The sequence below is a fragment of the Kogia breviceps genome, chromosome 9 (assembly GCF_026419965.1).
Source record: "Kogia breviceps isolate mKogBre1 chromosome 9, mKogBre1 haplotype 1, whole genome shotgun sequence".
Taxonomy (NCBI): domain Eukaryota; kingdom Metazoa; phylum Chordata; class Mammalia; order Artiodactyla; family Physeteridae; genus Kogia; species Kogia breviceps.
Window position 1 is genome coordinate 54,320,076 of NC_081318.1, and position 27,927 is coordinate 54,348,002.

At 37.6% G+C, this 27,927-nt stretch overlaps 1 protein-coding gene and 1 long non-coding RNA gene across 7 annotated transcripts in view; one reads left to right on the plus strand and one right to left on the minus strand.

Annotated features, from left to right (window-relative positions):
* The window catches only part of LOC136791981 (uncharacterized), a 126,581-nt gene extending 115,567 nt beyond the window's left edge, over positions 1-11,014 (minus strand). Inside the window, exon 1 of the long non-coding RNA XR_010842215.1 lies at positions 10,947-11,014. This is a non-coding gene — a long non-coding RNA (uncharacterized lncRNA). The remainder of the gene's footprint in view (positions 1-10,946) is intronic.
* On the plus strand, positions 486-27,477 carry STEAP2 (STEAP2 metalloreductase). Of its 6 annotated transcripts, XM_067042479.1 has the most exons (8): positions 486-1,009; positions 5,471-5,669; positions 10,351-10,465; positions 12,097-12,221; positions 12,462-12,986; positions 15,456-15,983; positions 19,415-19,579; positions 21,541-27,477. In XM_067042479.1, the coding sequence occupies exons 5-8, from the start codon at positions 12,495-12,497 to the stop codon at positions 21,826-21,828; spliced, it is 1,473 nt and encodes a 490-aa protein (XP_066898580.1). In that variant the 5' UTR covers positions 486-1,009; positions 5,471-5,669; positions 10,351-10,465; positions 12,097-12,221; positions 12,462-12,494; the 3' UTR covers positions 21,829-27,477. The 6 variants fall into 6 exon arrangements, with proteins under 6 accessions (XP_066898580.1, XP_058931004.1, XP_066898582.1 ...); XM_059075021.2 differs by lacking the exon at positions 10,351-10,465; XM_067042480.1 differs by lacking the exons at positions 486-1,009; positions 10,351-10,465 and adding an exon at positions 1,131-1,287.
* Positions 27,478-27,927: the final 450 nt, after the last annotated feature.

Consider the following 27,927-nt stretch of genomic DNA (forward strand, 5'->3'; position numbering starts at 1 on the left):
CGACCCTGGCAGTTAAACGTCTTTCTCAGGAACCCAGGTATCCTGACCGCCAGGCCTAACCGTCTTTTCTCCAACACCAAAGCTCGAGCGCCACCAGCTAGAGTAAAGGTCAAAGCTAACAAACTACTATGCATCCCGCCGCCTCTGAGGGTTCTCCTATCCCAGGGAGTTTTAAAATGTGGTTCACGAAAAGGCATTTCTGAACATTTTACTCCAAGGACACAGTCCAGCCAAAAGATGATTTGGGTGGGTAGAGGTGAGGGAAAGAACACGTACAAGATAAAAGCGCAGTTTCCTGGAGACTTGTCAGGAACTGAGTGGGGAAGGGGGTGGGAGTGTAATAAAAAGCAGTCTAGAGTAGAAAGGCGACCACACAGCACTCACGCAGTGGAGGAGAAAAGTGGGCTCAACTGTTCTAGAAAGGCTTCAAAAGGAACCCTGGGGGAGCCCTGCAGGAGGGCGCAGGCCAAAGGCGGATACGCAGCAGCTCCCAGAAGGTTTGGGGGTGGGAGGGTGGGGGAAGGCGGGGAGCGCGAAGTCGGAGCCGTGCCGCCCGGACTCCCCGCCTCTCTGCTGGCCCCTCTCGGCGCTCCGCGTCCTGCCGGGCTCTCCCCACGCCTGCCCCTCCCCCGCTCCGAGCTCTCCGACTCCTCCCCGGCTCCTCGGCACTCCCACCTCGCCAGCTAGGCCCTCCACTCGGCGTCCCGGGGCCCGCTCCGCGCTCTGCGCCCACACTGAGCGCAGCCCCTAGCGGCGCGTCCTGCGAGGCCAGCCTCCGCGTGCCGCCCTAACTCCCGCCCTCTCTCCTCCTCCCCTCCCCGGTCCTGCGCGATCCAGATTGGGGAGGTGGGGAAGCTGCCCGAGCGCGACCGCCGCGGCAGCCAGTGTGTAGCCGCGGGCCGGAGGCGCGGTTCCTAGGCCTTAGAGCCCGGCGAGGCCCCTGCGGAGTCGGCGCGGAGAGCTGCGAGGCCCGCCCCTACGCGGCGCGGAGGGTGCGGAGGGCGCGGAGGTGAGCGGGCTGGGGAGAGCTCTAAACGCGGTGGCGGGGGCGGAGTTGGGGGGCCAGATGCGGTGGGCGCCAAGCGCTGCATCCCTCCTCCCCTGGATTCCGCGCCGTCTGCGGCGTCCGCCTGAGCTGCTGGGGTCCTGGATCGCCTGGTACCTAGAGGCGGGGAGTGGGAAGGGTGTCTGTTCCACGGATCCCGCCCTCTACTTCCCCGAGCTCCCAGAAAGTCCTGAGGTTGGTTGGGCCCAGGAGAAAGGAGGCCAGGAGAGACATTGTCCCAGGTACGATGTGCCCCAAAGGGAGAGGACGGGCAGGTTACCTTAGCCTCCCTGATAGTCTCCTTACCACTTTGGGTTCATGCGGGCATTTCGTTGAAGATCGGGCAGCGCTGCTTTTCGAAATCTAAGTATTTCTAGTAGTCATTTTGTTTATTACCCAGTGATGTGACCGTGGTGTGTTTAGGCCATAATGTGTTAGAAAGTAATTGGCCTTTTCTTTGAGTGTCCTAAATTATCTGAGCCCCGTATTCAGCCACAGCCAGAACTTGTTGAAAATTATGCCCCAAAAATCTTGCTCTTAAAATAGAGCAGAGAAATAGAGAATTTTTGTCGAGTGATTTCCGTTTATTATCTTCCCCACCCCTTGGAGAAGGATTGATGTCAGTTTTTACTCCTCAGGCCGTACATTTTTTAGATGGAAAAACTTATTCCAGGCCATGGTTAATTATCACTCATTGCTGTGGGTGAAAATGCAAGTGGAATTCGAACTCCTGCCCCACCACCACCCTCTTGACTTCGATTGGATTCTAGTCCTGTTAACAGACCTGATGCTGGGAACCTTTTTAGTTCTCTCCAAACCAGTACCCCATCACACCCCATACACTTTTTTCATCTTTATTATTTCCTCGTCGTGTTTATCTCCATTTATTTTTTTCTTTCTTTAAGGCTGTATATATATATTTTTTACTCTACAGCTCTCTCTTGTTTCAAAGCTTAAAAGCTATCTACAGAAGAAAAACACCCGTCCTAGAGATTTTGCAGCATATTTAGAAACATAATTGGAATGGCTGCAGTTTCTTTCTCTTAGCTTGTCAGTCATTGGGGTGGTGGAGGGGTGAGGGAATGAGACAGTATTAATAATGATGAGTTGAGCTAATTGTGCAGAAAGGAAATGAAAAACTGTATCCAGGTCACTTTTTATTGTACTAGTGACATGGAAAATAGACTTGAAGTGAATGAGCATAATTATATTTTAATACTACAATTTCAATAAAGGGCATTCAGGGCATCAGGAGATGCATTTATTCTGTCTGTGCTCAGCCAGTAACCATGACATTGACATATCACCCGCTTTCAGCCCACAAGCCTTCATCAGCAAAATGAGGGATCTTATCTAGAGACCTATTACATCTCTTCTGGTCCTGACATTTTTGGATGCATTTGACAACAAAGAATATTTATTGCATTCTTATGTACATACTATGTGCCAGGCACTGTGGAGGCAATGATGGAAAAGACAAACATGGTTCTGCTCTCAAGGAGCTTCTTTTCTGGTGGGGGAAATAGTAATGAGTAAAGAACAGTTACATAAGAAAGGAAACCTAACAGGGGCTCAAAACAGAACAAAACTGGAGTGAATCATTGTATTGAAGAGACATGATAGGATGTGCAGTGTTCACAGGATGGGAAAGTGATTGGTCTTTTCTACTTCAAGATAAGGATGCTGTGGCTGGACCATAGGGAATAACAGTCATACAGGATGACATTGAAGGGTTGTGCTGGGGGACTTTCCTGGTAGTCCAGTGGTTAAGACTCCGTGCTCCCAATTCAGGGAGCCCGGATTCGATCCCTGGTCAGGGAATTAGATCCCGCATGCACGCCACAACTAAAGAGTCCACAAGCCACAACTAAAAAGATCCCACATGCTGCAACGAAGATCTCCTGTGCCCCAACTAAGACCCAATGCAGCCTAAATAAATAAATAATAAATAAAATATTTTTTAAAAAGAGTTGTGCTAGGACTAGCTAGTTCATTCAGAGCCTTCAGGTCAGGTTCATTTAGGTCAAGAAGGTGATTGCAGTTCAAAATGCAACAGGGAGCCACTGATTTTTAAAGAGGTGAAAGACATCATCTCATTTACAATTTAGGATGATCTTAGCTGCTTCCTAGAGAATGGTTTGGAAAGAGGCAAAGGAGTAAGTACAGAGACCATTAGAAAATGTTTGCAGAGTTCAGGTGAGAGATAAGAGAGACCTGGATTAAGCTGGTGTCATTGGAGAGGAATTTAAGAAATATTTTGGAAAACAGAAGTTGGTGTCAAGGGTGAGGGAAAACGAGGACTGGAGGATCACTCCCAGATTTCTGGCTTGAGCAACTGATGAGTAATGATATCATTTACTGAGAGGAGGAAATTTGGATGAATGCAAAGAGATCTGGGTAGAAAAAGTGTTTTGTTTTGAACCTGTTAAGTTTGAGATGTCTATGAGGACATCATAACCACAGCGGCTTGGGAGGAGAAAAGGGATGGTCTCCAGGACAGAAGTGGACAGACTGTCCTTTGGTAGGTGAGGTTAATGATTGTGAATTTAAGGTGAGCTGCGTCGTCTGATTTTTCTTGAGCAGCCTTCACCAACTTGGATACAGATACAGTGAAAATGGATAGCTGGTTTCTTCCAGGGCTTGAGTTTTGCCAAGTGGATGTGATGGAGAGCAAGAGAGTTGTCCTAATCTGTTCTGGCTGCTGTAACAGAATATCATTGGCTGGGTGGCTTAAACCATAAACATTTATTTTTCACAGTTCTGGAGGCTGGGAAGTCCAAGATCAGAGCAATGGCAGATTCAGTCTGGTAGGGGCCTGCTTCCTGGTTCATAGACAGCCAACTTCTCACTGTGTCCTCATATGGCAGAAAAGAACCCAGAGCTCTCTGGGCTCTCTTTTTATCTCACTGATAAAGCTTTCACCCTTGTGACCTAATCCCCTCCCACAAGTTGCACATCCTAATACCATTACATTGGGGGTTAGGATTGCAGCATATGAATTGTTGGGGGATGGGGGATGATAAACATTTAGTCTGTAACAAGAGTCGATCTTTTTAAGTGAGTAATGATAAATATACACTGTGGAATCTAGGATGGATAAAGAAACCGGGAGAGTGAGAATATAGTCAGTGGATCAGATTTCTTCTACCATCTGGAATTATCAGTGTGAACATTTGACTAAGGTTATTGGAAGGCTAAGAGATAGTGCTTGGAGATATCTGAGGTGTGGTGGAGGCAAAGATTCATTGCCTTAGATGAATAAGTGAAGGAAATGAAGCCATGAGGTTGAATGCTTCATCCATTCGAATGATGAAGTAGTAGACAAGGATGACAGCTGCTGGGCTAGAGAGGAAGAGTGCGTATGTATTGGGGGCCAAAGTCACTAGTGATAATGAATAAGCTAGAATTCAGTAGATGACAGCAGTGAGTATAAGGAGAGGATATTACGAGGTGCCATGGGCTTCAAAGGAGCTTGGGGTTTGCAGGACAGAAGGAGAAAGGTTCAGATGTGGCTTTCAAAGTCAAAAATACACTAACTTCATCTCATGGCCCTGGAGGATTACATTTTCTTGATAACACATCCAATCAGCAGGTTGTGAATGTCATCAAGATCTCTGAGGACAGCCCTTTCAGAGTTACTGTTATCCAACAATTAATGCTCTAGATGTTTATATGTGAAACAAATTCTGTTCTGTTTTATAAAATTAATATAGCACAACAGCTGCCATTCAGCCAGAGGAATGTCAAGGAAACTCCTCTCAATTGAAAATCTTAGGATTTCATGTATCTGAGTGTAATGGAATTCTCTTAGCTTGATAACATACTTTAAGATTTAAATGCATACATCAAGTCAAATGTCCACTCAAGAAAACTGTGACCTTGACATTTGAAGGAACCCATATGTTACTTAAATCACATTGTTAGATGGAGCTCATAAAGTAGAAGTGTCACAGTGTTAAATAAAAGCTAGCGATTACCATTATTATATAGCTATAAGTCTTGGAAACAAAAGAATTTTAGTGTTGGGAAGGAATGCAGAATCAAGTACAACTTTTTTGTTTTCCATTTAACAAAGGAAACTAAGACTCAGAAAACAAGGTGATTTCAGAAGCCTGGGCCTATTCTTTCTCCTCGACACCACATAAACAAAACTTTCTATAAATGTCATAGTCTTTTCAATTATCTAGTCTGTATTACCTGTGAATAAGATCGAAACAGAAGTTAGAGAAACTAGTGCCTTGCTAGTCCAAGTGTGGCCCATGAATTAGGACCATGGGTATCACCTGGGAGCTTTGGGAGACCTGCACACTCTCAAGCTCGCCCCCACCTGGAGAAGTAGAATGTGCATTGTAGCAAGATCCCTAGATGATCGTACCCACATTAAAGCTTGATAGTCAGTCCACCTGGACATTCTCGTCTGCTCAGGTCAGCAGAACCTCTGATGCCTGGAGAACTGAGGAGAGGAGCCCCTCGTCAAGTGGAAAGAAGAGACACCCTCACTGGAACATTCTGAATTTTGAATGTTATGAACTAACAGGAACAAAGTATGCTGTGTGGTGGGATGACACATTTTAAGGAATGGCACTGCCCTTTCCAGAAAATGAAGAGAGGAAATTGCAAAATAGTGAGTGGACCTTCTGAGATAGCTCGGAGCCTGCGTGAGAAAGGGGAAAGGGCTGCATGCATATTCTACAGCTTCTAGCATTCAAGGGCAGCTGTAGTCTCTTGCTAGGGTTATTTTTCAGTATTACAAACAACAGTGTGAAAAGGGGTGTAACTGAGGCTCAAAAAGCCACATCTGTTATCTCCAAATACCAAAATAAGTATGAGGTTGAATCCTAACTCTTTTAGTAGAGTTGGTTTTGATCTTGGCTGCATATTAAAACACCTGAGGATCTCTTAAAAAATCCTGATGCCCAGGCTGAACTCCAGACCAATTAAATAAAAATCTGGGTGGAGGGGCGGTGGTGACTAGGTATCACTATGTGGTAAAGCTCAGGTCACTCCAGGGTGCAGCTGGAGCTGAGAACCGCTGCTTTAGAAGGTCATTCTCTGTTGCGGGAAGAGGCAGCTCTGAGACTGAGGCTCTGCCTCTCCACTTAACCCAAGCAGTGAGTGGGACCTTCTGGTACTCCCATAGCATCCAGCACAGTCAGCAAAACTGAAGACACAGTCTGCTGTGTGTATAAAAGCCAGTGGAGCTTTCAGGACATTGTGGGAAGGAGGATTTTTTTTTTAAAGAGGCATATACTCTCTGCATGTTTTATTAAAATTTGAGTAATAACAGTTACTGCTAGTGGGAATATTCTAAAATTGGATTGTGGAGATGGTTACATAACTGTAAATACTGAAAATCATTAATTTATACATTTAAAATGGGTAAATCTCATGCTATGTATATTTCACCTCAATAAAACTTATTTTTTAGTTGTTATATATGCTTCAGTATTCATAATTTAATCATGTTGCTTGGATGGCCAGGAAGCCACTGCCTGTTTTGTATCATTGGAGTGTTAACATCTAGCTGCATGCCTGGTGGATAGGGCTCAGTAAGACATTGGATGGGGGAATGGTTGGGGATGGATGGGTGAGTATCATTATGACTTTTGGTTGTGGACTGATTTCTAAATTGATGTCAATCATCAGAGACCCGTAAAGTTCATAGCACCCAGTGGGCATTGGTGCCATTTGTAAACTGTTTATGGTATGATATTGAAATTAGGGAAATGGGTTTGTATAGAGGCTAGAATAGCAGGCCCATCATAGAAGATTATTTGTTTATGAATAAGTTACTGCAATGTAGAAAAACTTGTATTTGCTAGCCAATAAATATAGGTGTCCTTATCTCAAAGTACCATCTGCAACAAGGTTATAAGATGGGGAAATTATTTCAGCCATTATAAGACCTGCTACTCCCAGCTTCATTTTAGACATACCCCCTGGTCATGTTAAACTGCAGTGCTATGAAAGCCCAGGCATGCACAGGAGACATGGCTGTGCTTGACGTAGCAGGCTATACTATGAGGTGGATGGAAGGACGTGTATAGCTTCTTTGGCCTAAACACAGAAGAAAAGTGGGTTGGTGGGGAGGTCTTGGGATGTTGTTGCTTTAATTTATTGAAGAATATCCTAAAATTTTTTATTAACTGAAGTCCTTGAGTAATACATTTTAAAAATTGAATTTCTAGACTAACCTAAATTTAACCAGAACGCTTTTTTGTTGAAAATCTTCTTACCATGAATTAGACTGCTTTCTGACCCTAGCAGTTGCAACATAATAAACATATAAAGTTTTGTTTTGATGATTTAGGACCTAGAAACATCATAAAATCGTACCCATACAAACGTATATATTGAATACATACTGAGCCTAGGAAATATCTTGGAAGTTACTTGTAATTTTGAATATCTCATTAAAATTCTGGCTATTTGAAAAGTCTGGAAGGTTTGGAGTTAGTCAAACTTTTGCTTTAATGCTATTATATTTCTTTTCCGAAAATCTTTTGGTTCTATACAACATTAACACAAAAAGACACTCAGATCCAAGTATGAAATATTAATGAATCATTTGTAATTACCATAGTTTATAAACAGAATTTCAAAGACTAGATCTGCATAGTTTTAATAAAATTACTATTTTGTAATTTTTGGAAAATGATTTTTAAATGAGGATGCATACAGATTACCCAAAAGTTTCAGCTGAGAGAAAGAATTTAATAGTCTGACTTAAGTGGATTTTAATATTCAAATAGTGAATAGTGATTGGACTGCATTATATTAGGGCAGTTATTCTCAAACTTTAATGTGCATCAGAATCACCTGAAGGCTTTTTATGATACAGATTGCTGGGCTCCACTCCCAGGGTTTCTGATTTAGGAGGTCTCGGGTAGGGCCTAAGAATTTACATTCCTAACAATTCCCAGGTGATTCTGATGCCACTGGTTCAGGGACCATGCATTAAGAAATCACATTCTAATTTTTCAAGCAGAATTGCAGCTTTGTTTCTGGAATTGTCTAAAGGACTTAAGAATTTCTTCCAAAAAATAAAAACCTAAAAATAACCCCACCTCTTCCCTCAAAGAAATACTTTATTGTTATAAACAGTTGGGTTTTATATGTTTATTTAAATGCTGAGAATTTAGGGAATATCTTTTTGCAACCCAAAATCGTGATGGTAAGAATCACAGAAAATTTGATTGGGATATTTGATATTTCATCTGAGGATTAAGCAGACATCTGTAGCAGCAGGGAGTTTGTTCCAAGGTGCTTTTCTCCCCTCCCCAGAAATGTTTTCTCTCCAACAGGCTTAAGGAGCACTTTATATAGAGAGTTTCCTAATGTCAGACCAGTAAAATAAAAAGGAGAGGGAGAGGATCTATATAGGACTTCCAACTCAAACAGCTGTTATCACTATCCTTTTATGAAAAAAGGACATTTTGACCAGTAAAGGTAGTTAAGAGATACTCTCAGAGTAAAGGACAATTTGTTAAATTGAATAATTTTATGAAAAACTCCCTATTGTATCCATATACTTTTTAATTGCTGTCGACCAGTGATAGCTTCATATTTGGGAACCAGTACCCTAGCACTTTTAAAGTAAGGTCACAGAAAGCCAAATTTAATTTTGGATCCTTATGGTTTTAAGCTAGAATGAGCCTGTATTATACTGTCATGAGCCTGGCTTGAAGACATTCTGTGTAATTTAGAGATTATTTCCCAAGTACAATTCATAAATATATAGAATGAATTGAGGTAAGGGAACACTATGTGATATTTTTCTCTCCCTGATTTTCGAGACTAACTATGCTCTGATCATACAGTCTAGTTCTTGATTATATGCTGATATGAGGGGTTTTTTTCTGCTTTTTATTTCAAGTACATACTGTCTCTTCCTAACTGGAATGTAAACTCCTTAAGTGTACGCACCATGCTTCTCTTCTTTATCTCTTATGTGCAAAGCACACAGTGGCCTGGATAAATTCACGCTGGATCACAGCAGAGTAGATCTGCCTTTAGATTATAGTTGCATCACTCCTTGTCAGTGGAAATGTACAATGTAAGGTGCTTATTACTCTTATTTTGTAAATAGGTAAACTTTTTCAGCTATTGACATAATTCACTTCTTATAACCCCATTTTTTATGGATATCATGATTGTAAACTTCAGCTCAGCTGTTAATCAAGTGATCCAAAATGATGGCTTAGCAAATTGTAAAGTGATTGATGAGGTTTTGCTCCAGTGTCTAAGCCCCCATAGTTTGTGGAGATGCATTGCTTTTAAGTCTGTGTACAGATGGGTCCCACAGGATTCGGACATACTTCTTGGCTCTTTTTCCCTTCCCTCTTGAAGCAGTACACACCTTCACAGTGTTTGCAGAGCCCCCAAAAGAAAATGAGTTGCTATCTGGGGGTTCTCCAAGAGATACCCATCAACCAATCATGTTTTGTTTTGTAGTATTAATAAATTTAGATCTTTGGTTGGTTTTCTAAAAATTGGATTTATTGTTGATTGATTGATTTGATTGATTGATTGGTAGCTAGAATTCCTAACCTTATAGCTTTGGATTTACCTAAAACTATCCTAAGCTTGAACTATTTAGAGTTAGTATTTCTTTTGGAGAATAAAGTTAATGGGTGACATTTGGTGATCTAGACAGTTTTAAGATTCCCCATACAATGTTTGCACTGCGATATTAGAATGAGCAGAGGTCAAAAGACTCGTATTTGAGGCCTTGTTGTGTTAACTACCAACTGTACTATCTTTGATAAATTGCTAAGGTTCTCTAAGCCTCTGTTTCCTCATCTTTAAGATGCACATAATATATACTTCACAGCCATCTGACAATTTAATAAGGTAATATATGTGAAAATATTGTGAACTATGAAATAGCATACAAGCATATGGTATTATTATATGCTTTCAGCAATATACAAATAATCCATCTCTCAGATCCGTTAAAGGTTTTTTTTTTTCCTCTCATGAATGCTTTTACATTCCTTAACACTTTGATGAAAAGAGTCATTTTTTAGGCCAGCTTCTATTTGTAGGCACAGTCATACCATTAAAGGGTTCAGTTAGAACTTGCCATTAGAAATACAATGTGAATAAGGCCCAGACATGTTAGGACAGAGTCACTTATTAATATGTATAAAATACAGGGTATAATGAGGTACCCAGAGATGACATTATTAGGCCCTAATGTATTTTAACCTATTCACATTCTGATGTGCAGAATGGGTTTGAATTTGCTTTGTAAAATAAGCAGATAAGTGATACTGTTTTGTTTTTGTTTTTCATTTGAAAAGGTCTTGATCATCATGATTCTTATATTTAAAGATTTTGAAATTCTTACGTTTGAGGAGATGCTACAGTCTCTACTCAGAAGAACTTGGGACTGGGATATAGGAAACTTGGTTTCTGGTGTGTGAGTCTAGTTAACTCTTTTTACCCTTAGATAATGTATATGACTAGGGGTAGGGTGGTCAGTTCACCTTGAATTGTTTAATGAAATGAGCATTGATTTAATTACTTCTGATTCCTTTAACTGCTCCTGATTCTCCAAGTAGCCAACAATATCTCCAAGAAGATGTTGACGGTTTTGTACTACCCTGGTACCTCTGACCCCCGCCTGCCTTTCAGGGTGTATGGGGTCACTCCAAAGGAAAAGAAATAATTATCACCCCTTATATCTTGAAAAGTATGAAATGAAACATGTAATAGATTAAAAAATAGTGAGTTTTCTCCTTTCCCAAGATCCAAGTTAGACATTAAGATGACTAGGTAATGCTAAGGAGCAACGACATCACCAAAGGAGGAAAATACACTAATATGAACACAACCATCACTCTTCCACCTTGCCCCCGCCCCCATATCTTGCTTAAATTCCTTACATGACACATACCTTAGCTAGACTGCCTGGGTTCTAATCCTGGTTCCTCGAGTTTCTCTCTTGTGACCTTGTACAAATTATCTTCTGCATGTGTCAGTTTCCTCATCTGCAAAATAGGCATGACAGTATTAGTACCTATCTCATAGGGTAGTTGTGCGGATTCACTCAGTTAATTTGTAAAGCACAGAGCTGGCACATAGTGTATGCTATATGAGTATTAGGTAATATTATTATTATCTTTTAAAAGATTAATTTACTGATGTATTTGGAGTCATTGAACATGCTCCAGTTCTAGGGTAAAAAGTTGGATTTTCCTTGCTCCAGTAATTTCAAATTTCATCTAGTAAAAACCAAAAAAAATGTTTTTTAAAACATTCCACCTGTTCCTGTAAAATCCATTAAGTTCTCTGAAGTGATCCACATCTGCTGTTAGCATAAAAGAAATTGTGCATTGCGGATAAAATGGAAGAGTATTTTTTATCCAGACCCAATAGTGACACTGATTCATGGTGATCTGATTGGTATGCTTGAGCAAGTTACAACAAATATGAGCCTATAAGGTGTTAGTCACTCAGAAAAGAATTTGACAGATTTTTCCAGAAAATTAACTGCATCATGTTGTATGTAACCAATGGAAAAAAAAAAGGGAAGAAAAAGATTTCATAAGTACTGTGTACTTTAAGACCATCAACACATTATTAACCCCCTTTACACAGGGAAGCTATCTTTCTCTATGATAAGTTAATAGGACATAGGGTGAATGATAGAAGTCTATTGTATTTAATTAATTCTTTGTTATATTTTGATGCCTACTTTTCTGAAAATATTATTTAAGTGCAAGGTTTCATTCTTTAGTAGCTGATTTAGCTTACTCTCATTTAGTAATAAAGTCCCTCACTAGCTACTGAGGTAGACCCCATCACAAATGACTGTAGACAGTTTGGGATTATAAATAAGTTCTTGGTTTTTGTTATTGTTTTTCTGTTTTCTGTTGTCTTGTGAGCTATGATGAACTGTCATAGTCCTTCTCTGCCTTTAGTGGCATTTCTGACTTGCTGCCTCTGGTCTGCTGAGAAACTGGATAATCACACTTGTTAGAACTGTGTTTTTAAAAAAGTTCTCCCTTGCTGAAAACTTCAGTCTCTTTCCTTTTGTGCTCTAGAGCCTTGCTGTTCAAAGAAGGGCCTGTAGACCAGAAACGTCGGCATCACCTTACTAGAAATGCAGAATCTTGGGCCTCATTCCAGACCTACTGAATCAGAATCCGCATTATAACAAGATTCTCAGGTAATTTAAGTACGCATTAAAATTTAAGAAGCTCCACTTTAGCACATCAACTATGTGACAGGTCATTTTTCTATTTCGAGATCCATTTTTAGCTTACAAATTGTGTCTTGCAGTGTTCGAGGTTATATAGCTTGCCAAACTATTTTACCTCTAGAAACAAGGGATGTTGTTATAACATCTAGAAGTGTATTCATGTTTGGTAATAGGTAATTGATGAGCATTTTATTTTCTCTCCCCTAGGATATCCCTGGTGATCTTAGAAGAGTCTGTATCATGGAATCGATCTCTATGATGGGAAGCCCCAAGAGCCTTAGCGAAACGTTTTTGCCTAATGGCATAAATGGTATCAAAGATGCAAGGAAGGTCACTGTAGGTGTAATTGGAAGTGGGGATTTTGCTAAATCCCTGACCATTCGACTTATTAGATGTGGCTATCATGTGGTCATAGGAAGCAGAAATCCTAAGTTTGCTTCTGATTTTTTTCCTCATGTAGTAGATGTTACTCACCATGAAGATGCTCTAATAAAAACAAATATAATATTTGTTGCTATACATAGAGAACATTACACATCCCTGTGGGACCTGAGACATCTGCTTGTGGGTAAAATCCTGATTGACGTGAGCAATAACATGAGGATAAACCAATACCCAGAATCCAATGCAGAATATTTGGCTTCATTATTCCCGGACTCCTTGATTGTGAAAGGATTTAATGTTATCTCAGCTTGGGCACTTCAGTTAGGACCAAAGGATGCCAGCCGACAAGTATGTATTTTAAAATTTTATTCTTAGTTAGATGGTATTTTGTATTTAAATAGTTAAAACAAATATCATATATTTAAAAACTGAATTTTGATACTCTCCAATGATTATCATTTTGAAAACTATGTATGAACTCCTGAAGATTTGTGTCCTGACCTTGTAAGGGCACATTTCTATTCCCAAAATGATGTGAAAAGCTGAGAAAATAACTGGAACTTTCCTATCATAATCAGCTAATTCAAGAAAAAGGCAAGGTTGGCAGTTGAATAATGGGCCATCTTGCTTCCTCAAATATTAAAACAATCTCAATCATGTATTTTTTGTTTCCCTCTCTCCCTCCCACCCACCCATCCTTTCATCCTCCCTTCTTCCTTCCTTGAAGCTATTTGGTAAACAGTATCCCATCGCTGCACGAAATGCTATGTAGTATGATCCTCAAGAAGAATGCTTTAGAAGTACCTTTTATTTTACATAGATTATTCATAGAATTTTAAATAGTACAGTTTGTTTTATTTTAAGGGTAGATTTTATTCTGTGTGGGGAAGGTAGAAGCAGATTGGGTTTCTCAGGTTCTCCTTTAATCTATGAGTTCTGTTTAGTTCAGTTTGAGAATATAAAGCAGATGGGGAGCTCCATCAGTGCTTTTTGTGGAATGGGAGCTTTTATAAGTAAACACATAAAATAGTGCACCTTAAAAATCTTTCAAAAGTGTGGTTATGCATTATAATGAAGCATGATGATAAAATACTTTTATTTTTGTCCATAAAGACAGTTGATTAGATGTCTTAGAAAATAAATTCAAGTATTACATCACTGTATGCTGCATATCAGAGTCATGATAACCATTCATTTTCAAGTGTTTAATTTGGAAGAATGTATACTTTCTTACTTTCCTAGAGAGTATTTCTGAATCCTTTTTTTCTTTTGCATATCAACCAAGGTTTGGCAATGGTTACAAATCTAGCAAATTAGAGATAAATCTGAATTTAATGCTTTGACCATATTTGTGATAATTTTAATTATTCAACAAAAGAAATTGTAGAACAAGAGATTAAGTTCAATGTGAGCTACAGAAAGAGTTTCATTTGTATTTTGTAGTCCTTGTAGCTTTATCAATGTTTGATTTATTCTTTTAGGTTTATTATAAAATTTTATAATTTGTAGTTTTTTTCCCAGTGAAGTAAAAACAGTTTAATCCACCATTGTCACACCTGTAATAAATTTGAGAATGCTTTTCCTTACTTCTTTGGTATATATTTCTCTACCTTCCCTGCTCCATTTTAGAAGTTCATGAACATTTGTATAATAGCATAGACTTTGTCATTTATATGGTTAACGTTAGATAAAATTAATAATCCTAAGAGCTCTACATTCTCACCATTATGTAACTAGGTTTAGTAGGCAAGCATTTCAGTGTGGTCTGTTTCAGAGCCTTTATATAAACATCCTCAGGGATACATTTAGGAATTTGTTTTCCCTGAACAGAGCTCAGAGATTTTATAGCAAAATTTTTCTAACTCTAATCCTGGCTCACTCCAGCCAGGAACTTGTGAACTTGGTGTTCAACAAATATGTGTGAATTCTCAACTACATTAAAATACCTAAGAGGTTTTGGTAGTTTGAAAGCCCACCCTCACCTGCACTGATCACAGTCCCATCTTAGAGTTCCTATAGAGGTAACAGCTCTTAGAAAATGGCAGTTACTTTACTGTTTAAGTTAACTAAGCCTATTAATGCTATTTTTTTCCCCACCAAATATATTATCCTCATTTGAAGATGAAAGAATTTCATAATTCTGACCAATGAAATAATATATCTGAGATTATCCATGGTTTTGGTGAATTGGTTTCTAAGCCAAAAGTTAAATTTTATAGATAGTATAGCATCATGATATCATTTAGAAGTTTTAATTACAAATTCAACCATTCAGAATCCATGTTTATCTTTTCCCTTGCTGAATAGCCATAAAGGGCAATGCTTGAAATCACTCTACTTGGCAGAATCACTACAGTCCTAGAACTAAGTACTGTCCACCAAAGCCTGGAGAGCCAGCCCCACCCGGTTCCCTGCAGGAGTGAGAGAGCTGGACAGGGTAGGGGCATGACCTGCAGCTCAAACTCCTAGACTGTTGGAGGGAAGACCTTACCTTGTCTGCTCAGAACCTGATGATCTAGAAACCTTTCTCTCCTCCCGCCTCCCTTCCCCTGAAGACTTTTGTTCCCAGGTTCAAGCTAGATTTTTCTGCATTGTCTTTTCATGTCATTGACGGTAGCAAGGACTTTGTTGTTTTTATGATACTATTTTAAGCTATAAATAAATAGATTAATAAATTAATAAATGCTTTATTTCCTTAATTTTTTTGCATCATGCAGGGTCATCATAACTGATGCTCTGTGGATTAAATGGAGCGTGTGATTGTTACCATTTTTATAAGCAATAATAGTAATGATGAGTCTTCTGTTTTTTCCATAGGTTTATATATGCAGCAACAATATTCAAGCTCGACAACAGGTTATTGAACTTGCCCGTCAGTTGAATTTCATTCCCATTGACTTGGGATCATTATCATCATCCAGGGAGATTGAAAATTTACCTCTGCGACTATTTACTCTCTGGAGAGGGCCAGTGGTGGTAGCCATAAGCCTGGCCACGTTTTTCTTTCTTTATTCTTTTGTCAGAGATGTGATTCATCCATATATTAGAAACCAGCAGAGTGACTTTTACAAGATTCCTATTGAAATTGTGAATAAAACCTTGCCCATAGTTGCCATTACTTTGCTGTCCCTGGTGTACCTGGCAGGTCTCCTGGCAGCTGCTTATCAGCTTTATTATGGCACCAAGTACAGGAGATTTCCACCTTGGTTGGAGACCTGGTTACAGTGTAGAAAACAGCTAGGATTACTAAGCTTTTTCTTCGCTTCAATCCATGTTGCCTACAGCCTCTGCTTACCAATGAGAAGGTCAGAAAGATACTTGTTTCTCAACATGGCTTATCAGCAGGTATGGGACGTGCTTGATATTTATCTGATGCTAGTAAAATACTTGATTATTAGAATTTGTAAAACGTGAGATTTAAAACAGTGTAAAACTTTACATACCGTGTAATAGAAATTTTGGTATATTTAGGGAAGAGAAAGAATTGTTCTTTAAACAATGTTTCTGCACAAGAACTATGCAGCTAATTCAGAATCATTTAGAATAAAAGCTGCTACCATCCCTTTCTTTGCAGAATAAAAAGAGAAGTGAAGAGTTGGGTTTTGTTTTCTTTTGTTAATGTTACAATTGCAGTGATTACTTTCAGCATCAGTTAATTATTTTATAATTGGACATTTTCCATGAAATAATAAGGCAGCTCTCAGTAAACATACACAATAAAATTAGAACTAGTGAATATATAAAACAGAATAGGAAGTCAAGATCAGGAGACACACTCAAGGTTTTTGTTATCATAAAGCAGGAAAGATTCTGCTTCCTGAGGTGAATGTTTTCTAGCACTTAGCTCTTCAAGAGAATTTCTCAGAGAACTTCATAGAAGGGGCTTGATGATGGAATAGACTATGATTTTCCTCAATCATTTCCATTCAGCAAATGTAAGGGGTTTCACTGAAGCTCTTTGATGTAGCATTTCTCAATGAAAGCCGAGGACCGTGTAGTAAACAAATGTGTAAGAGCTTTTGCATTTTATAAGAAACCAAGGCATCATGGTCAAGTGTGTAGCATCCAGTACTTACACTTGTTTCAACAATAAAACCTCAAATAATTTGAAAAAAATTACTAGATTGATGTTCTTTAAGCCATTCTCTCTAAAAATAACCACTTAAATGAATACTAAGGCTTTGATATCTACTCCACTAGCTTCCTCACCTCCTTCAAGTCTTTAATTTGTTGACACAAATAATCAATAAACAATCAATAATAAGAATAGAAGAGAGTTTTATTTGCACCAAACTGAAGACAACCTCTCAGTAGCTCTGAGGGGGCTATTCTGAAGAGTCAGGTATTCTGAAGGAGCCAGTGTGTATATGAATTTTTTGGCCAGGAAATAAGTGTAGTCAAACATACATCTTTGATAAAGAATTACTGATAATCACAAAGAACAGATATCAAGTTAATGATTTTAGTGCTTTTCTATATATGGGAAGATGCAAGAATCTGGGGTCATTGAAATTCTCCCTGAGATATGCATCTTAACTACCTAGGGGCCAATATTTCAAAGCACAGAAAGCCTCATCCGTTTTCTTTTCCTCCTGAATTCCCCTTAGAGCCCGCTGTCAACTGACAGTGGGTTGTGACTGAACCCTTTGTATAACTTGATAATGGGCAACATTCTTCTCCTTAATGGTATAGCTGATATACAATTTATGTTTGACAGGCCGTAAGACAGACTGTTCTAGTTAGCATAAAGTTCAAGCCAAATCATGTGTAAGCCAGAATGACTTCCCTATACCTCAATATGTGAAAATTTCTTCCATCAAGTTCTTACCTCCTTCCTCAGCGAGGCCTTCGTTTGGACACCAATTTACATTCTGCCACCTGCTTCTGACTCAACCCTGGTACTCTCAGCCCCTCTTACTTTACCTGCTCTTCTTTCTCTTTGTTCAGTAGTATTTACCACCTTCTAACACACTTTGTGTTCTTTGTTTATTTACTGTTCTCTGCCTTCTCTCATCATAATGTAAGTTCACAAGAAGAGGGATCTTTGTTTCATTCACTGATATATGCCTAATGCCTGGAACTGTGCCTGACACATTGTAGACACTCAAAAAACGTACTCATGGAACAAAGGGATGAATTGGGAGGGCTTGTAGATAGATTCAGGTTGTAATCTCTGGGTATACTGGGGTATGCTGTTGTTCTATATTGTTGTATAGACACCAAACGAGATAATAAGAGCCTTTATCCACAGAGAAGCTCTGTGGCTCTTTTCAGGATGTTGGTATGATTGCTTCAGGGAACTAATGGCTAAGAAATAGCTTTTCTCTCTCTCTCTCTTTTTTTTTTTTCATTTCAAGTGTAAGGCCTCAACTGTACTCACATCCCCACCATCCCCACTTCCCTATCGATAACTAGAACTTTTTGGGCTGTTCAGCTGGCAGGTGTAGATAAGATACTGGAGTGTCCCTTTGGGCATTTTTGGGCTGTTCAGCTGGCAGGTGTAGATAAGATACTGGAATGTCCCTTTGGGCATAAACAATTCCAAGAAAGGGACAGGAAGCACCCTTACAAGAAAAAGGCTTGAAAAACAGGACAGGCCCAAACCGCAAAAACAGGCAAGAATGCCTAAGCCAATCAATTTAAAGATCACCCCGTTTACCCAATCATTACAAAACTCCAGATGTACCCGCCCTATGAGTAAAATAAACCTATAAAATGTGTGTGATTCCGCTTTGGGGGGTTCCTCATCGGCCTCCTGCGTGAGGACCAGGGAACCCCGATGCATCGGCTTCTAATAAACCTCTTGCGTGTTGCAGCGGCTCTCGACTCTTGGCGGTTCTTGGGCGAGTGGAATCCCTCGGAGACCGTTTAGGTCTAACACAAGTATGTTTGGTTACTTGGAATTGGACAAAAAGTTAAGCTGGTGTTAAGTTAGAATGTTTTTCATGAATAGATTACTTAAACCAAAGCTTTAACCCAAGGAATCCAAGCCTTGATTTATACTCTAATTATATTGTTTGCATGTAAATAGACAATTCTAAAACTCCCTATGCAGAATACGACATATTCAGAGTTAAACTCTGGCTTGATTTTATGTGCATTATCAATGTAAGGGAAAGTACTGAATGAGGCAACTGGACAGTTGGAAAGTATATTAATGAGGCCATTCAAGTGGATAAGTATTTGCACTCCTTAGGGCTTTATCCTCAGGGAAATCTCAGCTTCCTGGGGAAAAGAAGGTAAGAAGAGGTAAATCAACATATAAATAATCTTCATGTGAGAAAGGAAGGCACAGACATAGTTTAGAAATTCCCTGCCTGTATTCTAAATTGAACTAAGGCCAGAATGTACCCAAAATATTCAACCAAGTTTAAACTAACTTGTAAAAGCACCAGAAAACTAACTCTAACTGCCAGTACTTCTTTTGTGTCCCTCTGGAACCAACCACTCAGTATTTCACGGTCTTGGGACTCCAGAGTCCCTGTCACCATGATGTATTACAAACGTGATGACAGATTTACCCACCCTTCTCACATGTGGGTGAGAAAGGAGAGAATCTTAGTCCTCTTTTTGTTTAACTCTCCCTTCTCTTTCCCTCATACCTGGAACAATACCATCCAGTAATAGGTTCTCCATAACAGTTTGTTAAATTGAATTAGTGCAACTCAAATGTTGTATGTCCATATATGACATATTCTTAGGCCAAGAGTGAACTCTGTGCTGAATCAGTTAATATTCTACCAAACAAAGGAAATTCACGTTTGCTTTCTTGTTAGGTTCATGCAAATATTGAAAACTCTTGGAACGAGGAAGAAGTTTGGAGAATTGAAATGTATATTTCCTTTGGTATAATGAGCCTTGGCTTACTTTCCCTCCTGGCAGTCACCTCCATCCCTTCAGTGAGCAATGCTTTAAACTGGAGGGAATTCAGTTTCATTCAGGTATGTGGGGTTTGTTTGGTGAGGGACTGGGTGGCATAGATTTTTAATTCCAGTTAAGTACAGTTGGATTTTAAATATGCTGCTAATAAAAGAGTGCCCCTGGAACTGCTGTTCATGCATCTAGCTCGTGGAATGTATGTCGCTAGAGGCCAGCTTAGGACCGTTCTGGTTTAGTAAGTGAAAGACCAGTACAGGACTTTACTGGAAAGCTTTGATAGTACTGCCTACTATGTTACAGATGAAAGTTATTTGAAAAAGAAAAAAAAAAGTGGGGGATGAACGAGCTTAGATCAAGTTTAATACCAAAGTCAATTTATTATTGGGCAAATGAATGAAGACTTACTTTATATTTTGAGTCATTTTGATCTGTCTAGAAAAGTCTCATTCATTGTAATTCAAGTGGAGAGAAGCTCAGTTTGAATATTTTAAAGGAAATGTGTATACACACACAAACACAAGCGGTAGTTAATGGATTATGGCAAGCAACCAGCCTTATCATTCTTGTTAGTAAATGTATTTGGTACATCAGTTGTATACATAGGTATATGAGTGTCTACAAAGGGGTTTCAAGATAACATTGTGTTCTTTGACAAGTTAAACATTCACTTTCTCCAGTAATAGCTATTTAATACATTTGCATACTTTAAAAATATATAACTCAAACTGAGACCCTACCTAAATTACCATAAAATCAGTATTGGTTGTATCCAAATGGTTTATAGCACAATATGCAGATGAGTGTCATTTGGTGGTACACTAAATTTTGTTTGGTTTTAGTTTTGTTTTTTGTCTATTCGCTTGAGTTTTTTTTTAAGTGATCTAAAAATCTCATTCAAATTAAGGGCATATCCCTCGTCTAAATTCAGTTTTCCCTTTTGAAGGAAATAAAATGTGAATACTTTCCCAACTGCTAGTTTAATCACATCTGAAAAGAAATAGAAGGCCCACTGATAAAAGGTGCTAGACGGGTGCAAAGTATCATTATAAATTTATATGAGTAATTGCAAGCAGAACAATTTTCTGCGAGAGAGTTGATCCTTCCCCAGTGAAGTTAGAAGTTACATTATTATGCCGATGTAGTACTACATTTTGTGTAACATAGACCATTTCTTAAATAAGCAATTAAACATAACATAGGGAACCCAAAATGCTGAACTTTTTGATTTTAACCTGTGAACTGTTTGTAACAAAGTGCTCTTAATCTCATTTAATATGGTTGATAAAGCCATTTGAAATGCTTTTTATGTTACATATTAATAATGTAAGATTTTTCATTTTTATCTTCAACTAGTATATATGTGTGGGTATACCCATGAGAATGCTCTTCAGCATTTAATTTTATTATATATCTGTGTATATATGTATGTATACATCTATTATATACACACATACACACTTTTTAAAAAAAATATACACAACTGATAGAAATGTGGATAACTTTTATAAAGGAGTTTTCCAGTTTTTATCAGTATCCTTAAGGAAAACCCAGATGTTTTGACCAGTAATCCCACTATTAAAAATCAATTCTAAGGAAATAAACCAAAATATAGAAAAGGGCTTAAAGTGACATTATAGTTGAGGAAAGTAGGAAACAGAGTAAATGATCAACAAAAAGGAATGGTTAGGTAAATTATAGCACATCCATTCAATAGAATATCATATAGCATTAAAGTCATGTTTTCATATTTAATGACATGAGGCAAAGGTTCTGGATGTGATAAATAGAATATTAGGCTATATGCAATACAGCCTTATTTGTATAAAAAAGTACATATAAATATATAAGAAATATATGAAAATACTAAAATTGTTTAATGCAGTAGAGAACAAAGAGTAACTCAGTAATTTAAGATAAAATAGTGTTATCAAAATATAAACTTGGTATATCTGGATGGGTTAATTTATGAGTTTGAATAATTTGCTTCTTATTCTGTTTCTTTTTCTTTCTCCCCTATCTCAAGTCTACACTTGGCTATGTTGCTCTGCTCATAAGTACTTTCCATGTTTTAATTTACGGATGGAAACGAGCTTTTGAAGAAGAGTACTACAGATTTTATACACCACCAAACTTTGTTCTTGCTCTTGTTTTGCCCTCAATTGTAATTCTGGGTAAGATCATTTTACTCCTTCCATGTATTAGCCAAAAGCTAAAGAGAATTAAAAAAGGCTGGGAAAAGAGCCAATTTCCAGAAGAAGGTATTGGAGGAGCAGTTCCTCACCTCTCACCAGAGAGGGTTACAGTAATGTGATGATAAATGGTGCTCCCTGATGCTATATAAAGTTCTTCTCATGCCATTATTTTTATGACTTCCTTTATCTTCAGTTGTAAGTGCACTGTCAAACTGCTGTGGGCTGATACCTCTTCAGTGAGATCTCAGCTGAATTAGTGGTAGAATTTTCTTCAAATTTATTTTCACTAATGTCACATTTTGCCAATATGAGTTTTTATAGTCAGCTTATTGTTGAAACGTAGGTATGTTTTGTTTTGTTTTGTACAATCGTAAGGCTATTGTTATTTTAACAAACTTTATTCCATAATCAGGCAGAAATATTTGTAGTTAATGATTTAGATACAACATAATGTTAAAAAACTTTGCACACCAGCAGAACTTTAAGTTTTAATATAATTCAATAGATATATTTCTTTTCTGAAGCTTCAGTAAGGTTTTAATTATTATCTAGCTTAAGAAATAGAAATGCATAACCATACATTATTTTTAAGAAAGGACACATTACATTAGCATCTAGGAAAGGGTGCATGGTTAAAATCCCTATATTTCTTTCATAAGATCGGGTCTGAAGAATGTAATCAATTGTATGAACCAATGTGATTTATAAACAAACACAAATTAAAGAAACAAACTGAACTTGAAATTACGTTTAGAATGCATTGGAGACATGAACTATATACTGATCATGGGTACCTCATGAAGGATTTTATTCTTTATCTTGTTACAGAGCAGTTTTATTTGCATATTAATATACTGATCAGGGAGAAGACAGTAACATCTGGCCTCCAAAACTGATCTTTCTCACCTAGTACCAATCTTGGGAATCTTATAATTGTTTCTAGTTAGAGGGAAAGTGTTAACGTTTACATGCAAGGAGTTGTCAGCTGATCTATGCTGTTGCACCTTAGCCAGTCATACTCCGAATGGTACAGGATTTTACTGACATTCGTGGATGGATTATAACCTGCCAGGCACTGTTGTAAGCACTTTACTTGTATTTTCCCATTCAGTACTTAAAACAACCCCATGACAGAGGTAGTTATTTTCCTCATTTTACATATAAGGATACTGGAGCATAGAAAAGTTAAGAAATTTGCCCAAGGTCATGCAGTTAGTGAGTGGCAGAGCCAGCATTCAAGTCCAGGCAGTCATATTTCAGAGGCGACAGTTTTAGCCGCTAAGCTGAATGGCCCCTGCCCCATCCCCATGCATACCAATCTAGATGCTTCCTCTTTGATATAAAGGCACTGACATTCTTTACAGTGTGTTGTGGGTGTCAAAAGATATATGAAAATATTATAATCATAAATTTATCATTGCCTGTGGGATAATCCACACTTACCCTAGGAGAGGATATTGCCTGGGACAGGACCCGGGAGATCCATGGCAGTCCATAGGCCTCCCTGTGCAGTGCAGGACTCCAGCAGAGATAGGACCACAGCAGTTTTAATGAATGGCTAAGGTCCTATAGAATATTTAAGATTAAGTCCCTGTAGAGTTGGTCATCTCTTTTTCTCTTCTTGAGAAGTCCTCCTGCCTGCTCGCCACTAATTAGGGAGCAGTTTGCAAGCATGAAGGATATTTAGATGAGCAGTTAATTATAAATGTACTCTAGAGACATAGAATCATACAGATTATTCATGAAAGTTTTCAGTGCTGACATTCCACATTAAAATTGCATTTTGTTCATACTTTGGTTAGAAAGCCCTATGTTTTTTTTTCTGTTTGCTCTTTCCTTATTAAAATAGAAAGTTGCAGACAGATACAATTATATGTATTCCTCTTCCTGAAATTATAACATTTTTAAACTTACCCAGTAAGCTTCTACTGAATCCAGCTGCCAAAGATAAATGGACTTTTACTTAGTGGAGGCTACCTTTCCCACCAATGGCTCCTTACCTACTACCACATCATGTCAGTTTGGTAAACTACTCATGATTCTCTGATGTCCTCTTCTTGCTGAATTTTAGTAGCTTGTACTTGTTAGTTGAGCTTTTCTTTTTTCTTTATTTTAATTATATTCTTTCCCTCTTGATAATCATTTACTTGTTAGTTCTCAGTAGGGATTCAGTTGGGTGATAACTTAAAGGTAAACACCTATAAACTATATAGTGGACTAGTGAAATTAAGAGCATATTTTTAATATTTTCTCATTCCTATAGTTCCACTCCCGTAAGCCCATACTTACACCAGTTAACATGAAAATACAATGAAATATTTTTTAAAGTTAGATGACTACTGAAGTATATTGTTGCATGTATATATTAATTAGCCAGTAAGATAAATAAAATTATCACTATTACAGATAAGTGGGGCCTTTGAAAATATGAAAAAGCAAAGTTTATGAAAACGTATATAAGATGTAACAGTTGTTTGAAATGGTGATACCTCCTTTTCAGTACTACAAAGAGGAAATAATTTTGAAGTTTTAGAATAAATATAATATATTCATTATAATTCTAAATGTTTAAAAGCTTTTCTAAAAATGCAAAAAAATATTGACTTTTAACTGCTTTACTTAAATGACTTTTAATTGCTTTATTTTACTATTTCCTACCTGATTATTTTTCTTAATCATTATTTCTCATAATCATTCTTTAAAAATCATTACTCTGGCCTCAGAAGTAGGACTGAATTCTGCTCTTGCTAGATGTGAGAAAGTAGTGGGATTTTTTTTTTCTTAACTGTATTTTGAGAAGCACCCCTGAGAAAATTATAAGAATGTAGAAAATATACCTAGTTTTAATCCTATGCAAAATAATTAAGTCATTTTTTTCCTAAGAGGAAATTAATCATTGACTGAATCTTGCTACCTAGCTTTTATGTGCAGATTCCATGTCTCCTCTATTAAGAATATTTAAAATCATGTTTAAATAAGAATATATTCATGCTAGCATATATTTTTCAAAACATATATGGAAATTAGCCTAGACTGTCTACATGTAGAGATTTTTATTTAAATTTTAAAATATTTTAAAGTATGAATAAATTATATTTATAGGTATTTATCAGAGAGAAATATTTTGTGCTACATATGGGATTGGTTAATGAGCTCCAGTGTTAAACTACCTGATTAATTTCTTAAAATTAGCATAATCTTGGGTTGATTAAGGAATTTTACTTTTAAAATTAATTTGATAATAGTAACTCAGTGTATGTTAATCCTTACAGTCAAATTATGAAAATTATTTGTGTAAAAGGGCTTTTAGGAATATATCATATCCAATTTTTTAAATTGTTTATCTCTTATGTAATATGTAAAAATCCTAATTCTTTTTAATTGCCTTTTGCCATTAAACTATTTCATAATAAATTCTGTACAGAGAGGTTTCCCCTCCAAAAAAGTTTTATTTGTGAAAGTTAAAGATTCTTATGTGATGTTTTAAATAAAGTACCATCAATATAACTTATAAATATTTCTTTAGGAATATTATGAACACTGAAACTGTGTCAGTCTATAAAATCTGTTTTGAAATAAGTATTTAAACAGCCTAAAATGTCGTGTTGAAATTATTTTGTAAATTCATGACATAGAGCACACATAGTATAATAACCTGAGTCTAGTGTTAAGATCTGTATTTGCGATGTGTTGTCATGAAAATGAGCTGCTCCACCCTCAGTTGTTCATAAGTCAGTAAAGCAAATTCTGATACATCTTCAGTGTATGTAATTGCTCTAAATGAGTATATATAATTGCTCTAAATGACACTGTAATAATTTTAGTGGAAACACAACTTGTTCATACCTTTGAACAGTGAATTTTACAGGGATGAATAGGTTCTTCAATTTTTTTTAAGTGCAAGAAAACTATAAAGTGCTAATATTCAGAGATTCTGTCGATATGATACCAAAAAACATTTAGTTCAGCTTAACACATGTATACACAGTAGTTCCCCCCTTACCATAGTTTCATTTTCTGTGATTTCAGTTACTCACAATCAGCCATGGTCTGAAAATATTAAATGGAAAATTCCAAAAATAAACAATTAACAACTTTTAAATTGTGTGCCATTCTGAGTAGCATGGTAAAATCTCGGGCATTTCTGCTCCATCCTGCCCACCAGGGAGGTGAATTATCCCTCCGTTCAGTGTATCCTTTCCGTTAGTCACTTAGTAACTGTCTTGGTTATCAGATCGACTGTTGTGGTATCACAGTGCTTGTAACCCTTATTTTACTTAATAATGGTCACAAAGTACAAGAGTAGTGACACTAGCAATTCAGATATGCCAAAGAGAAGCTGTAAAGTGCTTCCTCTAAATGAAAAGGTGAAAGTTTTTGACTTAATAAGAAAAAAAAATTGTATGCAGAGGTTGCTAAGATTTATGGTAAGAAAGATTCTTCTATTCATGAAATTATGAAGAAGGAAAAAGAAATTCAAGCTAGTTTTGCGTTAGACCTCATGCTGCAAAAGTTACAGCCACAGTGTGTGACAAGTGCTTAATTAAGATGGAAAAGGCATTAAATCTGTACAATAAGATATTTTGAGAGAGAGCGAGTCACATTCACATAACTTTTACTACAGTATATTGTTATAATTTTTCTATTTTATTATTAGTTATTGTTGTTAGTCTCTTACTGTGCCTAATTTATAAATTAAACTTTGTCACAGATATGTATGTATAGGAAAAAACATATGTATGTATATATAGGTTTTGGTACTATCTCTGGTTTCAGGCATCGACTGTGGGGTCTTGAAACATATCACCTGTGGCTAAGGGGGGTGCAGACTACTGTACTCAGATTTTTTTAACCTTCCAAATCATTGGATTAACAACATACAGTCATCCCAAATTAGGGCAGACTATTTGGATTCTCCTAATGGCTAGATGGGCTAAATTAAATTACCAATGCAGGTTCTTTCTTTATGATTTCCAAATTGCCACCTCCAAGGAAGATTCTCTTAGGATTTTCTTTAAAGGTCTTTCATAGCTTTATAGATATCCAGCCTGAATGGGGCCTGGAAGTTGTCTCTCAACGTCTAGTTACCCTACTTTAAAAGCTGTTGTCCATCACATTCCTCAGCTGTCCTTGCCATTAGGTGTTCCTGTGTGACTGAGTGTTGGCCAGCGAGATGTAGGGGTACATGAGTGACTTCTTGGAAGTCTCTTCAAAGAGAAGCAGCATGTGTTCCTTTATCTTATTCCTCCATCTTTCTGCCGAACTGTGATGTAACAGGAGCCCTTGCAAATATCCAAGTAGACCAAGGCCTAAGGACGGCATGTTAGAAACTAAAAAGATCCTGACTACTTCACTACTTCAACTGCCTTTTCCCGTATTTAAGCCATTGTAAATTTGGGTTTCTTTTTATGAAATCAAAACTAATCCATTCTGGCCTTCAGTTCTTTATCACAATGCCGTTTAACACTGTTTGAATAAACTAGATTGCAATAATTCTTACCTTTAAAAGTTTTTAAAGGATAATGTGCAATTCACATTAGAATTGATTTTCCATCGTTAATTAATTATACTCATTTTCCTGCCTTGACCTTTCATTAGGTATTTTGTATCTGCTTGGAAAATACTGTCTTCTTTATAACTGTGTAATAGATATTTGCTAAAACTCTGTAATCTCTAAAATATCGTTATCAAATTTTATGCCATGTTTTTATATCATTCTCATAGATCTGCCTTATAAACATCTAAATAAAAAGTACTGTTTAATGTGATTTAACTTTTTTGAAATGTTATATACAAATGGATTTTTCTTTCTTACTGAATAATAATTCCAGTATTTGGTGGAAGCCATCTAATACTTTTCTGACTGTTTCTTTTCAGAAGCATCCAGAAAGCAATTGCATGTAACAGTTTTGGGTTTGGGGGGAATTTTGTTTGTTTTTGCCAAAGTAGACATTTAGAAAAACATCCATCTAATGAGATGGTATTCTTAAAAGTATTTCAGGGCTTCCCTGGTGTCGCAGTGGTTGAGAGTCCGCCTGCCGATGCAGGGGACACGGGTTCGTGCCCCAGTCCGGAAAGATCCCACATGCCGAGGAGCGGCTGGGCCCGTGAGCCATGGCTGCTGAGCCTGCGCGTCTGGAGCCTGTGCTCCGCAGCGGGAGAGGCCACAACAGTGAGAGGACCGCGTACTGCAAAAAAAAAAAAAAAAAAAAAAAAGT